Source organism: Pteronotus mesoamericanus, unplaced genomic scaffold, assembly GCF_021234165.1.
Source record: "Pteronotus mesoamericanus isolate MK-2021 breed Mesoamerican mustached bat unplaced genomic scaffold, CSHL_Meso_final scaffold_507, whole genome shotgun sequence".
Lineage (NCBI taxonomy): Eukaryota > Metazoa > Chordata > Mammalia > Chiroptera > Mormoopidae > Pteronotus > Pteronotus mesoamericanus.
Window position 1 is genome coordinate 10725552 of NW_026555319.1, and position 20075 is coordinate 10745626.

At 45.1% G+C, this 20075-nt stretch overlaps 2 protein-coding genes and 1 non-coding gene across 3 annotated transcripts; 2 read left to right on the top strand and 1 right to left on the bottom strand.

The window, feature by feature from the left end:
- The first annotated feature begins 1547 nt into the window (after positions 1-1547).
- LOC129087537 (small nucleolar RNA U13) lies at positions 1548-1651 on the top strand. The gene has a single exon (XR_008530916.1). It is a non-coding gene; the product is annotated as a small nucleolar RNA U13 (small nucleolar RNA).
- A 13423-nt stretch (positions 1652-15074) lies between these two features.
- LOC129087477 (cytochrome c oxidase subunit 6A1, mitochondrial) lies at positions 15075-17023 on the top strand. The gene is made up of 3 exons (XM_054594416.1): positions 15075-15226; positions 15373-15515; positions 16748-17023. The coding sequence occupies exons 1-3, from the start codon at positions 15124-15126 to the stop codon at positions 16829-16831; spliced, it is 330 nt and encodes a 109-aa protein (XP_054450391.1). The 5' UTR covers positions 15075-15123; the 3' UTR covers positions 16832-17023.
- Positions 17024-18285: 1262 nt separating this feature from the next.
- Positions 18286-20057, bottom strand: TRIAP1 (TP53 regulated inhibitor of apoptosis 1). Its single transcript, XM_054594323.1, has 2 exons — positions 19885-20057; positions 18286-19278 (listed from the first exon to the last, which is right to left on the bottom strand). The coding sequence occupies exons 1-2, from the start codon at positions 20029-20031 to the stop codon at positions 19195-19197; spliced, it is 231 nt and encodes a 76-aa protein (XP_054450298.1). The 5' UTR covers positions 20032-20057; the 3' UTR covers positions 18286-19194.
- Positions 20058-20075: the final 18 nt, after the last annotated feature.

The following is a 20075-nucleotide window of genomic DNA, read 5'->3' on the forward strand; positions in this document are numbered from 1 at the left end:
AGTGGTACACCTGGGATGTGAAGCAGGTGTTACCTTCAGGGAGCACAGTGATCCCTGGGAGGGCTTGTTCCAAGGCAGATTGCTGGCCCCATCCCGAAGTGTCTGATGCAGCAAGTCTGAGGTGGAGCCTGAGAATTTGCATCTCTAACAAGTTCCCAGGTGATGTTGCTGTTGCTGGTCCTGGAGCACACTTTGGGAACCGTGTCCTAATACCAAGATTTCTCCACTGTCATTATCCCAATTAGGCATGTAATGTCACGTCCAGACTATTACAATAGACTCGATTCAAAGAATTTGAAGTCTAGTATAGTTCATTTAGCACTTGGCACATACACTTTCATCCATTTTAAAGGTGCAAAAAATAACTAGAAACTATAAATGAGCAGGAAGAAGGACAGAATTAGCTCTGGTCTCACCAATTACTCAGAGAGGTGGCTTTTTGTTACACACCATTGTATAGTAGAAGCTTTCTAAATGAATTACTGTAACTCACTGGATTAAGAAGTCACTGGGGCTGGCTTGCTGGATTAACCAACACTCGCCTTGTCTACTGCAAAAACCCAGAAAGAAGTGATGCCCGCAGCAGCTGGTGGACTCACCTCTGCAGCGTGGCCAGCCACTAACTCCTGCTGACTCAATGGTGTGGCTGTGTGTTTACCAAGAGTCAGCTGCATTGGTTCTCCAATCGGTTACTCTTGTTATGAAATCATATAATTGTACCCGACAAACAGATGACATAGGAGTGGGAAAAGAAAACCGATGTGTCTATAAACCCAGCTGAATGCTTTGGAAAGACACTTAAAAAGTAAGTTGGTGCATGTTGTCATAAATTTGTCCAAACCCGTAGAATGGGCAACACCAAGAGTGAACCCTCATGTGAACTATGGACTTGAGGTGATAATGATGTGTCAGCGTAATTCATTCATTGTAATAAATGTCCCACTGTGGTGGGGGATGTTGAGAATGGAGAGGCTGTATGTGTGTGAGAGTGCCAGGTATATGAGAAATCTCTGTACCTCTTATGTTGTGAATCTACAAATGCTCTAAAAAGTAAAGTCAAGTCTAAAAAGAAAGAGAAAAGGAAGGGAAGGGAAGGGAAGAGAAGGGAAGGAAAAGAAGGAAGGAAGGGAAGGGAAGGGAAGAGAAGGGAAGGAAAAGAAGGAAGGAAGGGAGGAAGGACGGAAGGGAGGAAGGGAGGGAGGGAGGAAAGAAGGGAGGTGGAGCAAAGCCATATCCTATGAGCCAGAAATAAACTTTTGTCATAAGCCACTGGGAGTGGGAGGAGTTAGTGGCCTAGACAACTAAAGACTGTTGAGTCGGGATGAAGGTGAAATTCTAATAATCTGGACAACTAGAGCCTTCAGATCTACATCAACTTTTAAGAAGTCCAAGCTAGAGCTCAGGGGAGCGGTTCATGCAAGCAAGACGTGGGGGAATGCCAACCAGCTGACTCAGATCAGGCTCAAAGAAAAGGCTTTGGCCCCACATCAAAAGATTGGTGAATTAATATATAGCAATAGGATTTTAAGTTAAAATGGAATATTTAGATTCTTTTGTAGTTCACAAGGGTGATGACTGAGTGTTCACACTCTTATGTGAGATGTGCCTCCCCCAAACCTTGTTAGGACGTCAGCACATTACCCATCTGACGTGAAAAAAGAAAGAAAAAAAAAGTATTTAAAGGTTGTATTTTTTTTATCACTTCCTGCTTCAATGGACTTTTTCGTTAAACTTACCAACTACTCATCTGATTGGATTGGATAAAGAAGCCCCTACTGTAAGTTTTTTAAAAACTGAAAACAGGGAGGGCATGGTGCTGTTCTTAATTATTTATTGATTTGTTTCATCTCTCTCTCCAGCCAATTGTATCTAACTAATATTAGTGCAGCACTTCTCAGGTTATAAAACACTTTCTTTTTTTCCCTTTCGTTCTCATAACTCTGGGCAGCAGGTCTTATTACCCTGGTTCTCGAAGGCGGGAAACGGAGGCTCAGAGAAGGGCAAGAAAGGTTCAGGTACAGCTGCTGGGACGGCTTTCAGCCGGGCGGGAACCTTGACTGACTGGGGGAAGTGCCGAAGTGCCGAAGTGCCTCCAGGGCCCTGCGGCAGCAAAAGAATGGGAATAAAAGCACAAGTCCTGCCCAGCGGAGGAGGAGGGGCCTTGGGGCAGGCACTGGGAGGTGAGGAGTAGAGGCTAAGGTGTCATTGTGTCTGGATCCTGGCACACAGTGGGCCCGCAGGACAGAGTTGGTGCTTGGTGGACAAAATGAGGAGTGAATGAACATATAAATGAACCAAGTGAGAAACTTGGAGCCAGGCCCCTTCTCTCTCTGGACTCAGTTTCCTCGTCTTTCAGTAGTTGAAAGTTAAAACTCTCCTCCTTAGGAAAATGGACAGACAGACATAATTTTACACTGTATTTCCTAATGTTCATAGACGATCCTTTTGGATGTCCACTTCCACGGAGCCCTGAGTGGGGATTCTTTGAATGCAAGGATCTGAGGTTTCTTCCAGCTGACGTTAATAGGTGTAATGACAACAACAACAACAACAACAGTATCCAGAAGTTTTTGGACACAGACTCTGGACCAGGCACTGTGCTAACAGCTGTATCTCATTTAATCCTGTCACGGCCTTGTGATGCAGCCTTTATTATTGTTATTATTATCACCTCTGTTTTGCAGATGAAGAAATTGAGGCTTAGAGGGACTAAACTTGCTCAAGTTGCACAACCAGGAAGTAGGGTCCTCGTTTTCCAATTGAGCCCTGTGGACACCAGAGTTCGGACGCTCTCCCACCTTCATTCTAGGGAAGTAGAATCACAATCCATGTGGCTCTTTCAAGGCCAAACTCCAGTTGCTATATTTGGAGACTGTATTATAATGCTGGCAACCACTCATTCACTCAAATGCTCGTTGAACCATCATGTTTGAACACTTCCTGGGTGCCAGGCACGGCTAGTGGGGGGTTCATGGGATCATAGTCCTTGCCTTTGAGCAGCCCTGGTTATTACATTGTTCCCCTGACACCTCCCTTACCAGATTCATGGTGTGAGCTGTTACAATGCAGATTCCCAGGCTCTGCTGCAGACCCAGAATCAGACGCTCTGAGGCTGAAGCCTGGGAACCTGTTTTTTACAAGTGACTTACAGGCATTGAGGTGTGGGAACCCCTGAGTGGAGGGAGAGGTGGTCTAGACAAACAAAAAAGCAATTTTTACACAGAAAAATAAAAAAGTGTTCTATACAGGTTATAGGGTTGCCAGAGAAGGCTTCTTGGAGGAGGTGACCTTTAAGATGAGCCCTGAATGGTGAGTAGAAGTGAACAGGCCAAGGATAAGAGGAAGAGACAGCCCAGGTGAAGCCGGAGCAAGGGCAGAGGGCCGGCAGGGGAGAGCAACAAACAGAATGGTGCGCCCAGTCGGAAAGAGGCCCCTGATGCAGCCTGGGGAACCAGGGGAGGCTCTGAGTTTTCCAGTGCTTCCTCAGATACAAGCTTTTCAGCTTCCTCCCATCCTGGGTGAAGACAATGGGTGTGGAAGGGAATCCGGGCTGGCTGGGAGGAGGTGTGGTCTCCCAGGACTTTAGAAGCCTGTTAGAAGCCTCTTATCAGCCGACTAATGGTGGGCGGAAGCCCAATCTTTCCTCCTCTAATCTGGATGCTGTTTCCACCTTCATTGTCAATGTTAAGCCTTTGTTTGTTTGAACAAAGTCCTAATATCTAGAGTCCTTAGTGCCTGCAGTAAATGGTGACATTTGAATAAGTGGAGGGGAATTGCTTTGTAATGGCACCCGGAGGACACCTGCTTCTTAGATCTGCCCTGATGGAGGAATCACAAGAGCTCTTCCTTCTTGGTATGACCCTCATGGCTACCAATGGTGGTGCATCCTTGGGTGGTAGTAGGACTCTGGTCAGCCTGGATTCAAATCCCCTCCCAGCCCTTTTCTGTCCCCTTCCAATACCTCAACATCCTCCTGTGACCAAAAAGGCTAATAATAAGTAACTACTCCATCCAAAGAGCTGTTTGGAGAAAGGGATGAATTTTCCTATGAAATGCTTAAATGCCTGGCACACAGTAGGACTGCAGGAAATATTGGGTAGAACCACCTGACTCACTTCCACAGGCTGGCCGGGCCCCAGGCTGGGCGGGGCGAGTGTCTCTTTGAAAGGCTCACCCTCAAGCAGGACTAGGAGCCTTTGGAGCACAGAGGCCTTTGAGGGGCCCCTGTGCATCCCCCTGGTGTCTGGCTTCTGCCAGAGCCCCTCCCCCAAACAACTAGCATCTTTTTAATCACCCTGGAGCCCTCTCCCATGTATTGGACCCAATGGTAACAATAAAGCTTTTTGCAGGAAAGGAAAGGAAAGGAAAAAGACAAGAAACAAAAATGTTGGGTATTATTCAGGCCTCAGAAAGAATGCAAAGTGTTGAAGATACAATAACAAAAGAGAAATTAAATGTTCTAATGGAACTTATACTTTAATGAGAGAGATAAATAATGAAGTAAAGAGAAACAACAACACAGAGTATATTTGTGCTGGTGCTATTAAAAAAGATGGTACCTGCTATAAAGAAGGGAGGGCTCCGTTAGAGAGAGTGCCCAGGGGAAGCCTTTTGGAGAAGGCTGAGGTTTAAGGGGAGCCGCAGTGCATGACAAGCAGGCAGAAGAGGGTTCCAGGCAGAGGGCAGAACAGTTGCAAAGGCCCTGGGGTGGGAACGAGGCTGGCTTGCCCCAGAAACTAACAGGAGGCCAGTGTGGCTGGAGTGTGATCCCATCCTTCCCGTCTCCACTTTCCAGATGAAGAGAGGAGCCTCTGAGAAAGCAAATGACTTGCCAGCGGCATGCAGGGAGCATTGGCAGCAACGTCTGAACCCGGATTTAGTCTGACCAGGAATTTTATCAAATGTTTTAATTTCACCATTTTGCACCAGGGTTCAAGTTCATTCAATGTTCATGAACGTGAACGGAGACCCTAAGTCTGATTTAAGCCTGAGAACAGCCTTTATCACTGGCAAGGTTTTAATAGGCCTCCTCTCCACCTGGGTCATTTGTGCCGACATCTGCCAATGTCAACACGAATCATGTATAATGTTGGGATCAATGCTACATGCGTACCTGGCAGAGGGGTGGAGATTAGAAAGTAAGAAGAGAAACTGACGGTCCAAGGTCAGGCTCACAGGCAGGCCAGCCTCCCCTTTCTTCCCCTCCTGCAAAGTCTACAAATGAAAACAAGGTCACAGGTGCCATTTAAATCTGCAGTAGCTCTAAAGGGTGGGCCCATGGAGCACTTAGACCTTCTAATGTATTTGTATCTGAAGTTTTTACCACAAGCCTATTTTCTTTTGGCATCAGAAGAAGAACAACAGCAGCAAAATAATAAAAATGTTTAATGTAAAAAACTTTTTAGAGCAATTAGCATTTATTACTGTGCAGCCTGTCAGAGGAAATGCAGACATAGGAGTATAGTGATTGCCTGGGTAGAGTTTAGGATATAACCGTGAAGCGCATAGAATTGTTAGATTAAAAACAGAAGACATGACGTTACATTGCATGTATCATAATTTAAAAAAGCAGAATCACCTCACTTAAAAACTGGCCCTGGCTGGTCTGGCTCAGTGGATTGAGTGCCAACCTACCTGCAAACCAAAGGGTCTCCGGTTTGATTCCCAGTCAGGGCATACATGTGGGTTGTGGGCCAGGTCCCCAGTGGGGGGTGCGTGAGAGGCAACCACACACTGATGTTTCTCTCCCTCTCTTTCTCCCTCTGTTCCTCTCTCTATAAATAAATAAATTAAAAATGATTGATTAATCATCTGGTTTGTGTCAGCCACTGTGTTGGACTTTGGGATGTAAGAGTAAACAAGACAAAGTGCCTGCTCACGTGGAGCTCCCAGCCTACATAGAAGTTAGTGAAATGACAAGGGGAAGAGCACTAAGGAGGGAACAGCATAAGCGAGGGCCCTGAGGTTGGAAGGGGCTTGACCTGTTTCAGAATGAATGAGGGTTCCTTAGTAAAAATGGTGGAGACAGTCAAGGATTGTATCCTTTAGGAGGTCAGAGTATGGCGTTTGGATGTTATCCTAAGGGAACAGGCAGCCATTGAATGTTTGCAAAAAGGCGTGGTGGGATGGCAGGTTTGCCCTGTAGAAGGGCCACCCTGGCTGCTGTGAGAATAGACTGGAGATGGCGAAGCTGTAAGGAGAGGGACCAGCCCGAGGCCACTGCAGTTGTCCGGGGAGAGAGAGTAGTGACTACGCCTGAGCAGGGATGGAGAAGATTACACAGACATTTCAAGGTAAAATCCACTTGATGGTTGATTGAATGTGAGAATGAAAGAGGAGACAATGAGAAAAACTGACTCCTAGTTTGTTAGCTTGGGGACTGGGTAGCGCCGTTATAAGGCCACCTACCTAATGATAAGAGACGCCTGAAATTAATAATGTACTTAGGAGAGTCGGGCAAGGAGACAACCATCCATCTCACATGGTACAATGAAATGTGCTAAAACAGAGACACTGGCAGGACCTCTTGGGGCAGCGATGGGGGAGGGGTAGATTCTGGCTGGGGAACCTCAAAAGGCAAAGCGATCACAATAGATGGAGGAGCTGAAGAGAACCTAGAGACAAGGAGACTGGGAAGATGACAACGTGATGCAGAGTTTGGAGAAGACCTATGTGGCTGACACATAAAGTGGGCGGAGGTGCCCCTGGGAGGCCCTACATGCCAATGCAAGGAGTCAGTGAAGAGAAATGACTTCGGCTGTAAGAGAAGAGAACGTGGCCATTTCTCTGTTTTAGAAAGTCAGTGGTGAGTGTGTGAGAAGCAGTAAAATAGGTGTTTATCTCTGCAAGAAATATCTCTAAAAGGTTCAGCAGAAAACTAGTATGTTAATCTTGGGGGTGAAAGTGTGTGGTGGAGGATAGGGCTTGGGAGGCTCTTCCTTCTTTAACTTTTTGTGTGTGTGCAATGTAAACCGTATAGTTGTATGACCTAGTCAATACTTTAAGACTTAAATAATTATTATGAAAAAAATGTACTGGTTGAAAGCAAAGACTCTGGGGTCATTCAACATGCATTTGAAGCTTGGCTCTGTCGGGCTTGTCTCTAGCTGTGTCAATTATTGCCTTTCCGAGGCTCGGTTTCTGCATCAGTAAAATGGGACAGCTTTGTGGGTTGTTGAAAGTATTTTATTTATTAGTTTGTTTTTGTTCTGAGAGAGAGAGGGAAGGGAGGGATAAAGGGAGAAACAGAGGGAAGGGAACATCCAAGTGAGAAACATCTGTTGCCTTCTTGTAGGTGTCCTGACCAGGGATTGAACTGGCAACCTTTTGCTTTACTGGACGACACCCACCTAAGCCAGGCTTGGCCAGGGCAGGAAGGTTTAAATGAGATAATACATACCAAGTGTCAGCACTGCAATAAGGATAGGCTAAATAGATGCTATTAGTATTGATAATGAATAGTGGTTAGTTAGATGGGCACATTCTCCAAGGAGGTCTCAGCTTTACACACAAGGGTGGGTCAAGGGAAAGGATTTGGAATCAGACACAGCTGAGGTCTGTCTCTCTTGGCGGGCACTGCCTCGCTAAGCCACAATGGCCCTCCTGTGCTAGTGGGATCCTATCACACCTCCCTCCCAAAATCGGGTGGGGGCAATTAGTCAACAGCCAAGTGCATTGCCCTGTGAGTTATGTTATGAAGCTAGATATTTTCAGGACGGACTTTCTCTCTTTGTCTCCCAGGCCCAGGTGGCCTTTCAGTCACTCCTCTCTGCTCCCCACTGGGGGAGAGAAGGTAAGGTAGAGTTGCGAAGAGGGGGGTACATTCTCTAGGAAGAGAAGTTTTCTCATCTTGTTCTAATCCAGAGAAGATTCAGAAGAAGTCTCAGAGGCAAGACATTAACAAGGAGTCCCTGAGGTCCAGCCTGACTCCTTCTATTCCTCTTGCCCTCCTTCCTTCAAGGATCCTGAGACCAGACAGCCACGTTGAAGGTCGCAGGCACAACTCATTTCTGGCCAGACTTATGGGCGGTGCCCGCACATGTGGAGCCTGCCACCCACAGGGATAGAGCGGTACTGCAGGCGCCGGCGCCAGAAGGGCCCCCATGCAGTCCAGGCGCCTTTCGGTCAATGTTGACTCAGTGCCTTTTCTGCGCCAGGCCGCCAGGCTGAAGAGGTCCCTGCCCTGATGGAGCTTACAGTCTAATGGGACGAATACCAGCAATGGAAGTGGTGGTAGCAGCTTCATAATCTGCCTTTTGGTGAATGCCTTTGTCCTTATAACACAAGGACTATATATTTATTGTAGAAAACTTAAAAAGAAAATTAAAACCCAGACATAGTTTTTGTTAACATGAGAGTATAACTCTTACAGTATTTTGTTATACATTTTACAAACACGAAAATAGCCCTGGCTGGTGTGGCTAAGTGTATTGTGCGCCAGCCTGTGAACCGAAGGGTCTCTGGTTCAATTCCCAGTCAGAGCATATGTGTGGGTTGCAGGCCAAGCTCACAGCTGGGGGCTGTGTGAAAGCAACCAATCTATGATTCTCTTACACAGTGTTGCTTCTCTCCTTCTCTTTCTTCCTTCCTTCCCCTCTCTCTAAAAATAAATAAATAAATAAACCTTTAAAAGAAAGCAAAAATATACACGTCATAATATTTTGTAGCATGCTTTGTTGTGTTTAACAGCTTTATTGAGATACATTTCTTATAATAAACACTTGCCTTGTTTTTAACTTAATGTAACAGTAGATGATGGATAATAATATGATATGAATTGCTGCTATTTATTGAGCCAGGTGCTAAGTGTTTTTACACACATCAGCACATTCAGTCCTTCCAACAACCTTATTAGGTAAGTGCTATGATTTTCCCCATTGTCCAATGATGAGGTAAAGATCTCTTCATACCAAAAACAATGCAGGCAACTCCATGGGATATAAAAATTTATAATAGCATAATTTACTTACAGGAATATAGGGTTGGAGTGGACAGATGACCTAGCAATTCTGCACAAAATATTCTCCATTACCAGATGCCTGTTACAGTACTTTTTAAAAAATGTATTTGAGAGAGAGAAACATCGATTTGTTATTCCACTTATTTATGCATTTATTGATTAATTCTTGTATGTGTCCTGATGGAACCCACAACCTTAGTAAATCAGGATGACACCCTAACCAACTGAGCTACTTGGCCAGGACATTTTTTAAACAAATAGAATAACTTAGATACTAATGATTGACAAGAGAAAGGGACAAAGAATGCAGCACATGCCAGGTGTCATACCTCCTGGTGGTCTTGGATGATCATAACCAATGTTATCACTAATTTGATATTTATATCAGTTGTCATGCCAGTCCCCATTACTAACAAAAATATTTATGGCTACATTTTATGGAACACAGATAATCATCAACTAGAAGGCTTTCATACATTTGCTAACCACAGTGAGGTTGGTCAAAGGTCACAGCATGAAAACTTAAAGATGGAAGAAATCTGGGAAAACAAAGATGGAGTTACCTTTGTTCACATCTACATTTTCACACCCATTCTCAGATGAAGAGACTGAGGCACAGAAAGGTAAGTGATTTGTCCAGCAAAAGTAGCAGAGCCAGCATTTTAATCCAGCTTTGTCTGAGAACCTGAGTTGTTAACCATTTGTTATGACTGCTTTGTGCCAGGCTGCTTGGGAATTCAGAGGAATCAAGAAAAAAAAAATTGTGTGTGTGTGGAGGGGCATCTCCTGGAGCTCAGAGTGGAAACTGAAAAAAAAAAAAAAAAGGAATAGTCCTCATACAGGGTATAGTGAGCTTAAACATCATCAGGGACCCAGAGGCAAGGGGGCACGGTGTAACCAGGAAAGGCTGCCTGTAGGAGGTGAGGACTGGGTGAGGTATGTGCAGACTGAGATGGGCAACAGAGTGGGAGGGGGATTTCCAGCCCAGAGAGGCCAGCCGGAGCAAAGCCTTGAGTCTAGACAAGTACATGAGCATAAACAGGAACTAGAAAGGAAAAGTAATTGATCATCAAGTTCTATGATGTTAGATAGATGGATGATGCCTGGGGCCTGTACACCAAAAACTGACAATCAGCTAGGAGAAAGGTTGTGGGGGAACCATGGAAATAAATGATAGTTACCCTATACTGTGCACCCTTCACATTCCAGGTTCTCTGCCTATACTACACTGCTATCACCTTTTTGCTCACAATAGTCCTGGAAGATTGGCAGTTATGAGTTCCATTTATAGATGAAGAAGATGTCTCAGAAGGTGGCTTGGCCCAGGTCCTCTGGGTAAGGAGGGCGAGGGCTAGGAGACGCAACCCTAGAGGCTCAGCATCCAGGCCTAGGGCTCTAACCTGCATGACTACACTATTTGCCTGCTCGGAATGCCCCCGTCCCACCCCAGAGAAATAGACTGTCACACCCAGGCCCCCTACGCAAGCTTCTAGGTGTGCTGCAGCCAGGGATCTTTCAAAATACAAAGCTGATCACCTCTCTCCTTGTTTAAGACCAAAACTCCTCAGCCCCTGAGGATAAAATCCTGACTCAGCATGGCCTGTGGGGCCCTTTAAGTTCTTACTCCCTCTCTTCCCTCATACCTCCAGCTTTAAGGCACTGTTTGGGATTCCGGATACAGCACCCATATCTTTTCTCTGTGGTGAGGTCTGTCTGGAAAACTCGTCTCCCTCCCAACCAAAACTTGTCCCTGACTCATTCATATTTATATGGAGAGAGAAGCCCATGACTTTTGATATCACCTCCAACAAGAAGCCTTCCCTGACTGCCCTCTGCTGTTTCCATCGACCTTCTACTCCCTCTATCCCCTCTACTCACTTTGTTCCAGGAACTGTGCTAAGGTCCCTTGAATCACTGAAGCAGTATCGCATAGTGGTTCAATGTACAAGCTTTGAGACCACACTTCTGGGTTTGAATCTTGGCTTGATCACTTAAAGGGCTGTGAAACTCAGGCAAATGATATAACCTCTCCTTGTGCCTCAGTTCCCTCATCTGTAAAATGGAGCAAGGAATAGCTTCTATCTCATGGGATTGTTGTAATGACCAAATTAATACATGAGAAGGGCCCAGTACATAGTAAGTGCTTAATAAATGTTAGCTAATATCTATTAGCCTGTTAAATCCTTATAATAATTTCAATTCACAGGTGAGGCTCTAAGAGATAACTTGACTTGCCCATGATTACTTAGCTAAGTAGAAGACCTGGGACCTGAACTTGACGCCAAGGCCCGTGCTGTACTGCCTCCCACTGTCGAACCTATCACACTGGTTATAATAGCTGTTTACTCATAAGTCTCTCCCTCCAGGCTGGGTGTTCCATGAGGGTCACTGCTGTCTTGTCACCCCAGCCCAATGACATATTTGAGACTCTAATTGAATGAGTTAATTATACTGTGCAGCTCGGATAAGTTACTCAGAGGATTGAGACAGTGGTCCCAGCACCCTGGCTTCCCTTGCAGCCTGCACGGGAAAAGGCCTCACTGCCTTCTCTTGGTGGACAAGCATTCACTGGTCCAGGAACTAGAGGTGCTCTTAGCTGGGAGAAACCACAGCAGAAGTAACAGGCCGGATGCCCCAGATAAGCTTTCCCTTAAGCAAGCCCTGTCCTTGGCTAGGCAACCTCTCCCAGCCTTGCTCCAATGCCTCCCCGATCAGCAGCTGACCCCAGTATGGAGGTGCCCACCCACCAGCTCCCTGTTTCAAGGAAATTGAGCATCAGAGAGAGCCTTAGTGGGTGCGGTACGGTACGAATGTAAACATCACCAGCTGCCAGAGAGGATGACGTCAAATCCAGGGCTGGCTGGCTGTGGCCTTGGGGCAGCTCCCTGCACAGAAAGGCCTGACGTCCTGGGAGTCACAGTGGCGGCGGGGATGGGGGTGGGGTGCAGCACAAGCTGGGAACTGCCAGCTCAGTGCCATGAGGACACATTTGATGGTTCTGTCCATTTTCAAGGACCCCATGACTTGGAATATTTTTCTTTCTAAATCCACTGAAATCAGAAATGAAATAGTTGTTCCTTTTTTTTGCTAATTCCTGTTCAGAGCATCCGATCAGCATGAACCTGACAGGGTGACCTCTTGGAGTTGGCATTGCTCTACCTAAGGCAAAGTCTGTGTGGCTTTGAGGTTAAAAGAACTGACTTGAGTCCCAGAATGCCTGGGCCCACCACTCGCCTAAAGCTTTGTGATCTTAGGCAACTTCCGGCACGTCTCAGAGTCTCCATTTCCTCATATGAAAAAATGAGGAGAATAGTATCTACCTCATAAGACCATGGCTGAGATTAATGTATTTTTAGTGAGTATCTACCATGTGGCAAGTGCTGGGGTCACACCAGTGAACAAAGCGTAGTCCATGAAGGAAGGCATACAATAAACCAATAAATGTTTAATATGTCAGATGGTGCTAAGTGCTATAAAGATAAATAAGGCCCAGTAAGGAGGATAAAGTGTCAGGGTTAGAGGAATTATTTCACCTCAAGGTAGTCTAGGAAGGCCTTTCTGGTAATATGACTCCTGAGCAGAGCCCTGGTTGAAATAAGTAAGCAGTTCATGGGGATATCTGGGGGGAAAACTCTTCCAGACAGAGAAATGAGCATGTGTCAATGTCCTGAGGCTGGGAAGTGCCTGAAATGTTCAAGGAAAGGCAAGAAGGCCAAGGTAGCTGGAGTGAAGTGGGCAAGGGGATGGGTAGAAGGGGTGGTGTCAGAGAGGTAGCTGGGGGCAGGGTGTGCATGACCTGGTAGCCCTGTGTAGTGACTTTGACATTTACTTTGAGGGAGATAGGATCCCCTGGAAGATTTTGAGCAGAGGAGGAAGATGATCTGACAGGTTTCAAAGGATCCCTCTGGCTGCCATGTAGAGAATAGACTGTAGAGGGACCAAGTAGCAGGAAGGCCAGTGAGGAAGTTGTAATTCTCCAGGTGAAAGATTAGCATCTTTGACTAAATTGGTAGCAGTAGGTAGTAAGAAATGGTCAGATTCTGGATGTGTGAAGGGAGAGCTGTCAGGATTTGTAGGCAGATTGGAGAGAGAGAGAGAGAGAGAGAGAGAGAGAGAGAGAGAGAGAGAGAGAGAGAGAGAGGATATGAATGAGAATGAATATCAAAGGTGGATCCATAGTGTTTAACTAGAGGAACAGAGTGCCTGTTTACTGAAGTGGGGAAGACAATTTGGGCACAAAATAAGTGCTCAATAAATATTAGTTATTCTTTGTATTGATGATTTTGGTTTCCTGGGTTGTCTAAACTCAGTGACCGAAGGCTTTGCAAATGCTGAGCATATCTGGCAAGAACACCATAGGCATTATGCCTAAGCATGTACTCTGTACCAAGCATGATAAACAGAACCTTATCAGCATCACCCTGCATGGCGTAAAAAAAACCCTATGAGAAAATGAGCATTTGTTGTATATTTAACATATTCCAGGCATTAAGCATTTTTCATTTAATTTTGTCTCCACCACTAGAATGTAAGCTGTATGAGAGAGAACTTATAGCTCTTGTGTACCACTGCACATGCCTGGAATATAGTGGGAACATTAGTTAATATTTATCAAATGAAACATTATTCTAGATGGAGGTTGAATAACTTCCCAAGGTAGAGCTAAGTTTTAACAAATATTTGTTGGATAATAAATATTTGTTGGAAAAAAAAGGAGTGTTACATTCCCATTTTAGAGAAGAGGAACAGCAGGTGGCAGAGGAGAGATCTGGCTCAGGATTCCCTGATGCCTGGGCTTGGACCCTTTCCACAGCCACAATGTGGGGCCTCACCTCATATACCATCTGACTGTGTTTGAAGCCTCATAAGGATTTGATGACCCTGATTACACCATAACATGCAAAAACCCAGGCTACTCTGAGAAAGATCTAATTCTCGATCAGATTGTGAAGCTCTAATAACATGATTCTAAATTTTTGTCTTCATAAAATGCATGACCTCAAAGTATTCATTTCATCTAACTTACCCAAGGTCACACAGACTGTAAGAGAAGAAAACAAGATGCGAACCCAGTCTTCCCACACCATTGCCCCTTTTGTTTCCCTGCTCAGGGGTTCTTGATCTGGGGCACAAGGACTCTTTAGGAGATCTCTAGATGTACTTTACGGTACCTTCTTCCCCCAACATTATCTGCTAAGTAGTATGTCCTTAGGAGCAGGTGCATTTTGTGGGGAAAGTGTTCATAGCTTTCATTATATTATTTTTTAAATATTTTGTTTTTTCTTAGAGAGAGAGGAAGGAAGAGAGAAAAAGAGAAACATCCATTGGCTGCCTCTCGTGCCCCCAGGACCCGGCCTGCAACCCAGGCATGTGCCCTGACCAGGAATTAAACCAGTTACCTTTTAGGCCGGTGCTCAGTCCGCTGAGCCACACCAACCAGGTCCTTTCATTATATTCTTAAAGGTGCCTATGATTTAAAAAAAAAAAAAAGTTACTTTTATCATATATATCTATTTTTTAAACTTTTATTTTTAAAACTGTCTTTAGATGAGTAGAAGGGAGAAAAAGGAAGGAAGAAATGTGTGGGGTGCAGATGCCAATTTTTGTTTCTCGTTCCTATTCATTCATTCACTCACTCACTGACTCAGCAAATCTTTGTTGAGCACCTGCTACGTTCCGGGCATCATTCCAGAATCTGGGAATGCTGCAGTGGGGCAAACTCTTGGTATCAGAGTTTATATGCTATTAAGGGAGACAGACAAAATAATAATGCTGATAACGATTTTGTCAGGTGCCATGAAAAAAAACGGGGTCAGAGGATGGGGAAGAGGGGGACTGGCATTTTAGATATGTGCTGTCCACAGACTCCCACAAAGGGCACGATTCCGGATGCCAGGGTACCATCTGTAACCTTTTTGCGCTTAGCTTCACCAGGGTGGGGACGGTAGGGAGGGAGTAGTTCACACGAAGGCGCAGAACATATGCTCCCTTCCACTCCCGAGCTCGGAGTTTTTTGACAAGCCCCTGATCGGCAGGGAGGAGAGTGCGCAGGTTTCTCGGGTTAAAAGGTATCGCCCAATAAAAACTTCCTTGAGGTTGGAGTCCCGCCTCCACAGCTTCTCCTTCTGCTTCCGCTTCCGGCGTTGAGGAAGTCTTGATCAAAAATGGCGGCGGCGACTGGGTCCAAGGTATCTGGGCTGCTAGGTCGTTTCCGGCCACAGCTGGCTCGGTCTATAGCGAGTGGTGCCCACGGCGAGGAGGGCTCAGGTACTGGGGCTGTGGTCGGTGGGGCGGGCCTCAGTCCAATTGCAGCGAGGCGGTGCGGGGCTGTGACCTTGGCTTGAGGCTTAGGGGGAGGGGAATGAGACCCAGGCTGGCCCCACTGCACGCCCGACCGTCTTGCCGCTCCGCAGCTCGCATGTGGAAGGCCCTCACCTACTTCGTTGCGCTCCCCGGGGTGGGAGTAAGCATGCTGAACGTCTTTCTGAGGTCGCACCACGGAGAGCACGAGAGACCCGAGTTCGTCGCCTACCCCCATCTCCGCATCAGGTCCAAGGTACGCCCTTGCATTCTCTTGGAGTGTTCCTTCTCCTTTCATTCCAAATGCCCTCGCCCAGGTTCTTAATTCTCTAAAAGTATGGATTCCGGGCTTGTACAGTTCTCACTTAATAATCACAAATCTTTATTTTCTCCGGTTTTACCTAACAGAACCTGAGGACGGGGCGGGGAATGTTTGTCGCTTCTCGGTTTCTTCTTTAAAAGTCATAAAATTAGTGCATTTGAGTTGTTTTTTCTGATTCATGCCACCTTCTGCCTTCTGATACTGTTCTGAAATAACTGTCAGTTGTATAAAACTTGGAGGTTTGGGAAACTTCCTTAGAGTGGCAAAGTCGAACGTGGTTCACCTTAGGATCTGGGTACCTGGCAGGTACGAGCTGCGTCATGGAGAGACCGACACTGTTCTATTCTCCTTTAGCCTATATATCTTCTCAACTATTTTATCCTTTGGCTGTTGACATAGTTATATTATGTTTTCCATTGTTTGCTGTATTTTTAACAAGAGCCCCTTCTGGTTCTTTAAAAACTATTACATTACTTAGTCCAGGTAGTACTGGCCTCATAGAAACTTAGGCTAGATTCTTAGATTCAAAAAGAATTAGAGTCTTTGAGCCCCACTTCCACCCATGTACAGCAGCATTAGAAGTCATAAAACAAGGTTTCTTAACCTCAGTACTATTGACATTTGGAGCTGGGTAATTCTTGTGGGGACAGGCTGTTTTATTCTGCCAGTTGTAGCATGTTTAGTGGCATCCTTGACCTCTACCCACTAGATGCCAGTAGTACCCCACCCTGCCCCAGATGTCTCCAGATACTCCCCAGTGTCCCTGGAACGGCAAAGCCATCCTGGGTTAGAAACCACAGCCCAAGGGCAATGCTTTCCAAAGGGAGCATGTAAGTATCTTCTCCCCAGCAACCAGCCTCTGTCATTCTGATACAGGTGAATGAGGATTACACTTTCATAAACATAGCACTGATTAACCAGTTATCAGGGAGGGGCTTATGAAAACAAACTTGAGCTTGCTTTTCCTATTATCTACTTTAAGGGCTCCCTTGGAAGTTGTAAGAGCACCCTTAAATTAAGGTAAGGCTGAAATATGCCAGTAGTTAAAATACTTAATTTCCATTTTATGAATTATCTGATGCTTACCCTATTTTCATGGCAGTTCATGGCAGTGTTATCTCTGAACTATATTCTGGAATGTCCTAACTGACATCTTCACTCCACAGCCCTTTCCCTGGGGAGATGGCAACCATACTCTATTCCATAACCCTCATGTGAATCCACTTCCAACCGGCTATGAAGATGAATAAAGAGAACCCGGACCACTACCTACTGGGGACCACAGCACTGGTTTGGACCATTACTCTGCACATGGACCAGAAACGTGTATGGGACCTTAAGCTGACCTTCTTTCCTAATATTAAATGATGATTGAAGTGTACTAATCTTCCGTCTCTTTGCTAATAGCAGGAGATGGCTTAAATAAATAATTTAAGATTGGCCATGAGCTGAGAGTTGCATTCTTTGGTGGTATTTTTTTCCCTTAGAAATTAGCATTAATGTTATTTCTGTTTGTGCAGTGAGGGTGTGTGGCTGCATTCACAGTTTTCAAATCCAATTCAGGCCTCTGAATAACAGGACCTGTCCTTGGTTTCTTGTGCCTGGGGTGCTAATTATCAAGATTGGGTCCTGACAGACACCGAGTGGCCAGCAATTTCATCTAAAAGAGGTATCTGCAATTCTCGAGAAGTGCTTCCTCTGTATCTCAGCTTTCTCCTATCCCATTCTGTCAGCATTTGCTGCAGAACATTCCCTGTAGTCAGATCATTTTCTCACCTTGGAGGTTGGAAAGGTCAAAAACCTTTGGCGAAATAAAGGCATTATCTTTGAAGTAGCTCAGATAATTGGAGGATGAAGTCAAAATAAACATGAGGAAGAATAAACCAAAATTATTCTCAGTAGCAATTACAATAAAAGAACTTGGTTGGCTTGGAGCTGATTTTGAATTCTCAAGGCTCAGCCAGACAGTTCTTTGATAAGATTCAAGAAGCTACAAGGTTTTGGTGTTACTAGCACATACAGAAAACTGGTACTGCGCAGAAGTGAGACACACAGAGACATAGGGTGTGAAAACCATTTACAGTGAAGAAAAAAGAATGCCTGTTCTCTTTGCCATTTCATGACCTAACCACAGCCTGTGCTCCCCATAGAGCTGTTGGGCCTGGGGCCAGTCTGAATTCAGGACAGGTGTCCTCATCGTCCTGTGGCTTGCCGTCTTGCCTCCCTCAGCTGGGTTCCAAGTAATCTCTGATAATCCTTGTAGAATGGACCTTGAACAGTCAAAATATAAATGCAGAATGTTTTGAAATGACATTAGGGACTGGTTATATTTATCATGAAACAGCAACTGGTGAAGAATAATAGAATTGAGGCTTTCTTTAAATCAAGTTTCATACTGTTGGACCAAATTAATCAAGATAAGCAGTTGCGGGAACTATATGACATTCTAAAATGTGTAAGTGCTCACCGAATCCTGACTTTTTTGTCATTTTACAAACATTTTGAGATATTTGTGTAGCCTACTGCAGAAATAAATTTTAGAAGTCAGTGAGGTTTCTAATTGTTATACCATACTACCTAGCTTAGATAAATCATAACTTTTTCACCTTTAAATTATAAAACTAAACTCCAGTGTATCTATGGGATATGCAGGGTAATGGGGTAATAGTTCCATAAAGTACATCAAGTTCCAAGGGGCAAATAATAATAGAAACTAAATGTTATAATTTATTCCATCTTCATGATTAGACATTACAGGGCAGGGTGGGTAAACAAGGCAAATAAAACATCTCCTTTTTCCTCCTATTTAACCACATACAACATTTTGGCATCTTCACAATGTACAGGTTGACTTAAGTAATTCATTTGCTTAGGCTGAAAGCTGGCAACAGCAAATCTCTGCAATTTAGGATCTTCCTCCATAGCATATTCCAGTGATTTCAATGACTGAACTATACTCTGAGTTCTGAAATGGTATTCACTCTGACATTCTTGAAGCTTTCATGCCTTGATCTGAGATCTTGACACCTCTTGTTAAGGCAGGGATCTGTTAAAGGCTTCTCTTTGTTAACTCAGTCCACCAGCAATCTTAACCGTTGTTAAATTACTATAGAAAAATAAAACTGCTCCCAAGCATTGATTGAAACTGTTGAGCTGGGACCCCTTTTCAGAGAATTAGCTCCCGGAGAGAATAGAGGTCCTAACCAACTACTTCCACGAACAATGACCCCAGTACAGTATACGTAGTGTCCTTTGAAGTGTAACTCAAGAGGTCAGGCAACCATGATCATCCTGACAAGTTTATCAGTATTTACATACAAGGTATATTTAAAGCTGATCCCAGATGAAGTACTGCAACCATAATCTCCCAAAGTCATTCAGTTTTAGCACAGCGAGTTCCTTCCGGCAAGATGCCAGCAGCAAGTGAGAAATCTTTCCAAAGTAAAAAGTGATGGTTCATCAGTTACAAGCGGAAGGAAACCAGCTAGAAGGAGGAAAAATATAATCTCCCTAAACTCCTCATTAAATTGAGGGCTATCTTCACAGCCTTAACACAATCCGTAGTGCTCAGTTGCCTGATTTGAGGAGTCCATTTTCAAGGTGACTGTCAAGGTCAAGAAGAGCTTTCAGGCTTTTCTCTACCATGGCCCATGAACTCCAGTCCTTCAATGGGGATCTCCTTCTCCTTTATTGCTTTCTGATGGGAGGAGAAAAATATTATAAGGGTCAATATGAAACTTACTGGCTTTGAGCAAGCTTCACTTCCTGTGTGCAAATAGGATAAAAACAGCAACAACCGAAGGGACGACGGTAAAAGACAAAACAGGCCAATGAAGGAATAACAAAAAGTAAAACCATAATGTCTAATAGGCCAGAGAGAGGCTAAGACCCAGCCTCGCTTCCGAACAACAGTGGGAAAGTGCACCACCGCAAAAATCAAGGCAACCCGTTTCTAGCGAACTTGGCGTAATTACTTCCTATTTCTGGGTGTGAGTGTTCCATTTCTCAGACACGAAGGACTATGCCTCTGCAAGTTTAAGATGAACAAGTGAGCCAACGAATGCTCTCGTGCTCCGTAAAAAGTAAAGCGCTACCAAAAAGAAAAAAATTAACTTTGCCATCGGGAGAGATACCAAGCAGCCTTGGTGGTGACAGCAGGAGAGAGAACTCGCTGTTCCACTGGCCTCGCCGGCTAGGCTATTCTCCACCCTCCCGGTCCCAACCCCCGCAAGTTACGAGGCGTGAGGCCGGTGACACGGCAGAGAACGCCGGCTCGGGGGCAGGGACGAGGGCCGTGGCTCACCTGAACACACTGTTGGTAGCGCTTGAAGAGCTCGGTGCACGGGTCCGCGGAGGTGTCCCCCTTGAGGAACTTCTCGGCAAACCAGCGATTAAAGCACTGATCATACTCGCGCTTCATGTCAGTGCATCCCTCCCCTACGCTGTTCATGGCGGCGACAGTGGCGGCGCACTGATGTCATCATTCTTAGGCCT